Source organism: Triticum urartu, unplaced genomic scaffold (assembly GCF_003073215.2).
Source record: "Triticum urartu cultivar G1812 unplaced genomic scaffold, Tu2.1 TuUngrouped_contig_2379, whole genome shotgun sequence".
NCBI lineage: Eukaryota > Viridiplantae > Streptophyta > Magnoliopsida > Poales > Poaceae > Triticum > Triticum urartu.
In genome coordinates this window covers 41446-45766 of record NW_024112855.1, presented here as the reverse complement: position 1 = coordinate 45766, position 4321 = coordinate 41446, and the positions used below count along the sequence as shown (strand labels likewise).

Below are 4321 nucleotides of genomic sequence, written 5' to 3'. Positions count from 1 at the left end.
TTGAATCTCGCGTCCCCTCTTTGTTTGCTCGAAAAGAAGAAATTTCTCGCTTCCGCTGTGTGTTTTGTTGGTGGTTGTGAGCGGTGGGAGAAGAGAGGGGACGGCATGGTGAAGAAACAGGGACCCTGCTGCCATTGCCGAGTCATGAGTAAGCATCTGTCCGTTTCTTCTTCTTCTTCTTCTTCTTCTTCTTGAACAAACAAATCTCTTCTTCGAGTTTCGACTTTCTTTCCCCTTTTGTTTTTCTCTGCATCTGCTTTCCAAGGAAGCGGATGAAACCCCTCGGGAACATATCTCTGAACAAACAAACACAAACTCTGAATAACACAGAGTCTCCCTGTCATATCTGTCACCTCTATGCCTCTACTTGTTGTTGCTCATGCCAACTAATGCTGCTGCTGATACAGGCAGTCCTCTCTGGCGACACGGGCCACCGGAGAAGCCAGTGCTCTGCAATGCGTGTGGGACGAGATGGAGGAAAAAGGCTACACTGGACAACTACACACCAGCACCACAAGTGCAGAGGAAACAACCCAAGAAAGAGCCCGGCTGCAGAATAGTGAAGAAACAACCATCTTCTCATCACAACTTGGGGAAGACAGGGGATGCTGCTGACACTTTTAGTACTATCCAATAATCCATCTGGTTTTGGATCAGCACTATCCTATTCAGGTAGTTTTCTGTAAACATTCTACTTTTCTTCTTCTTCTTCTGTATAAACATGTTTTCTTCAGGTAGTTTTGTAGCACTACCCTTCATTACAGTGTTACTATTATCACTTGACATATATCGCTCAAGTGATATCATAAACATCAATTTGTATTGGCAACTGTTGTTAGGTATGTTGATCGTATTCAGGTACTTTTGTCTAAACATTCTGTTTTTTTCTTCTGTATAAAACATGTTTAGGTAGTTTTGTAGTTGTCAGGAGCCACTTTTAAGTAACCCATTTCTTCATTACAGTGTTATTATCATCACTTGATATATACACATTCCTTCGCTGAAGTGATACTGTTATCACTTTACCACATCACAAACATCACTCGACATATACACATTCCTTCACTGCTGTTAAGTAGGTGGTTTTTTTTGATCATTAAAATTCAGGTTCAGCGCAATCACATGCCCGGGAGCCACTGGTACCATCAAGAAAAAAGAGTTGCATCGGTCGTCGTAAGCCGTCAACGGTGGAAGCGCTTGCAGAGGATCTCAACTCCATAATGCATCAAGAGCAGTTATGTTCTGGTTCAGCGGTTCGTACCATTCCAGGATCCTCGGATGAAGACCTACTGATTTATCATAGAGAGACTCCCGCTAGCTGCTTTGAGATTGGGCATGGAAGCATGCTTCTTACACATCCAAACTCAGTATCAGAAGCAAATTCTGTTCCTGCACATAGCAAGTCATATGTGACAAGTCAGTCCAATTCGGGGCCTGCCTCACTTACTCTGCATAGGGGAAGCAACGGAGCGAGCAACTCAAATGCCGCATCTCAGAAGCTAATGTGGTCACATGAGAGTGCTAGGAGGTATTTTACACCCTTTAGCATTGGTTGCAGTCCTACATTAAATACTAATCACAGAAAAGATGTTTTGTTTTGGTTGGTAGTGTCCCGGAGAATTTCATTAGCTTTAGTTTTTTGGTCTTTTTGCAGGCATGAACTTCATTATTCGGAGAGCAAGAAAGTAGGAGGAAGGGGAAACGCCGGTGGCGCTTTGAGAGGCCTTACCAAGTCCACTATGAAGTCTCTCAAAAGACTTTATGAAAGCCAGCCTCAAATCTTCACAGGTCAGCAATCTTGGTTCCTGTGCTTCTGCACCTGCATTTTTATTTTCTAGATATCACTTTTGTTTCAATCTCTGATGTCTTATGATTTTGTTCTGTTTGTGAAGATGCAGAAGTGAGAGGAGGAACCATGGACAAGGCTTCTTCCAAATCTGGGGCCATGGCTTCTTCTCCGTTGAGATTGAGAATGCCGAAATCTGGCAATGCAACTGGAGGAGGAGCAGCAGCAGCACTTAACCGGTTCATGTTACCCCCAGGCAAGTTATCATCCATGCCGGCCCCTCCGGACAAGGATGGTGATCAGGACTCGCTGCTGTTGGAGGTTCCTCGCAATGTGCGGCACCCGGAGGCAGAGCTTCTTCGCTGCTGCCCCCACCATCTCAGCTCAGCTCTGTGACCCTAACCGCAGCATCGCCTCCGAGCTAGCAATCCCACCTCCGTTAGCGATCAGCTTAGGATCCAGCATGAGTAGTAGTTTTGTTTACCTTTGATTGCTGGATCATCATCATCATCATCATGCCGGTAACCGGTGGGTGGGCATCTGCCGACCCGGTTTTGTTTTTGTGTAGCATATGTATGGCTGGAGAAATGTTACTTGTGTTGTAGCTGTCTGTATGTCTGTGGAATTGATGAAATGTTACCATCATTGGGAAGATGGAAATCGGATAGAAGAAGCAACAAAAAGGATTGCAATGCAATGGTTGAAGCTGCTTGCTGGACAGATTACCTCTCAGGTTTTATTTAATTAAAATATACTAGTCTGCCTCTTATATTGCCCACAAAAGATAAAGGGGCGTTAAATATTTCAGAATTTGGATAAAAACTAGACTCTTTTGAAATCATATAGTTTTTAGGTCGTTGCTTTGGTTTGTTCAAACTGAGGCCCTGTTCGGAGTCACTCTGACTCCACAACTCCGCTCCGGAGCAGCCGGAGCTGTAGTTGAAAATCAGGGAGCAGCTGTTTCCTCACTCCGCAGATCCTTGGATTTTCGGAAGTTGGTGGATTGCCGAACAGGCATTGAATCTTGTATGCTGTAGTGGCTTTGTTAGTTTTCAATGAAAATGGAGCCCCCTATTGATCGAAAATAAAAACTAAACTCTTTCTGAGAGAGGGAGAGCTTTTTTCAGAAAAAGTTGAGAGTTTCAGAGTTTAGTTTTTTGAAACTGAACAGGTTGGGAGTGTTTTAGCTGGCTAGGAGAAATGGTAATTTGGATTGTAGCTTGTGTATGATTTTACCATCATTGGGAAGATGGAAATAGGATAGGAGAAATGGTAACTTGTACTGTAGCTTGTGTAGTTTGCTGGGCAGGTTTAATTACTCCCGTAAATAATAAGGGAGGTGGTGCAAATCTTTGTGAATTTGGGTACAATTATTCTGCCAAAAACTAAAAAGAGAAGGTTCGGAGAGTTTCTTCTTTACAAGAAGTTCAAAGTTAGAGGAGGGAGTGGCTAACTTTACGGCCCGCCAATACAAACAAATCCATGCGCGCGGGATGGACTCTTCAAATTTTCTGTTTGTTTATAGAGAGAAGAGATGATACTGTACTGTACCGGTTCTAGTTGTGTCTTTTTCAAAAAAATAAAAAAATTGTAGTGATGAGGAGGGATGGACTCTTCAAATTTTCTTAATTTGTTTTCAGATACATTAGTCAAACTGTTTTCTGAGTTTTACTTTACCAGCTGCCACCATTCAATCAAGTAGCTATTCATGTGAAAAATCTTTCCTTGCGGTGTTAGTTGTTTGCATGTTGTACAGTAGCCAGGTCGACCGATTATACTTACGTGTGAGTCAAATCTATACATATTGATGTATATAGACATATTTTAGAGTGTAGATTCACTCATTTTGTTTTTTATGCAATCTATATTGAAATCTCTAAAAGGTCTTATATTTAAGAATGGAGGGAGTACACAAGTTGCCATACACATACGTACGACAAACTCTACGTGAAGAAGAAGAAGACACGCATTTGATACAAGAGGACAATCACAGCAGATGCTTCTTGTTCTTCTTGTGAGGGTCCAGCACAGACACACAGGCACTCATGTCGTCTGACGAAGCATTTCGGTTGCCTCAATCACTTGCAAACAACAACACCTCAAATAAATGGGAGTGGCTACACATCAGTCAGCTGAATTTCGAATTTGGGTCAGTCGGTCATTTCTGGCCATTGGATGGAAATCGAACGGGGGCAGCCTTTCTTATTCCGAACCGCCTGCGATCAGCACGGCGGCCGGCGGCCCTCCCGTGCAGCCTCGCCGGCCCGCCCTCACCAGAACCGCTATCACCGGTTCTTGCCGCCGCCCCCGGCCATCCCACTAGCCCCCCTCGCGTCCGGTTGTTTTCTCCGGCGAAGGCCCACCACCACCCCCCGCCCTAAACCCTAAGATACATAACGGGGTTGCCCTCCGGCGAGCCCCTTTCTTCTCCTTCCTTCCCTCCGGTGAACTTTCAAAGTCGATTGACCCAAATTTGAAATTCAATCGACTGAAATTTAACTACTTTTTTTGCAGCAATCACAGGCCAAAACAAAC

The 4321-nt window shown here is 44.0% G+C and overlaps 1 protein-coding gene across 1 annotated transcript; it reads left to right on the top strand.

The window, feature by feature from the left end:
* Window positions 1–721: 721 nt before the first annotated feature.
* On the top strand, window positions 722–2239 carry LOC125526941. Its single transcript, XM_048691537.1, has 4 exons — window positions 722–734; window positions 1108–1528; window positions 1655–1788; window positions 1893–2239. Exons 1-4 carry the CDS (start codon window positions 722–724, stop codon window positions 2180–2182), a joined length of 858 nt encoding a protein of 285 aa, XP_048547494.1. The 3' UTR covers window positions 2183–2239.
* Window positions 2240–4321: the final 2082 nt, after the last annotated feature.

Coding starts and splice junctions, on each gene's coding strand:
- LOC125526941 (XM_048691537.1), top strand. Junction 1,529..1,654: donor TCACATGAGAGTGCTAGGAG/GTATTTTACACC, acceptor GTCTTTTTGCAG/GCATGAACTTCATTATTCGG. Junction 1,789..1,892: donor CCAGCCTCAAATCTTCACAG/GTCAGCAATCTT, acceptor CTGTTTGTGAAG/ATGCAGAAGTGAGAGGAGGA.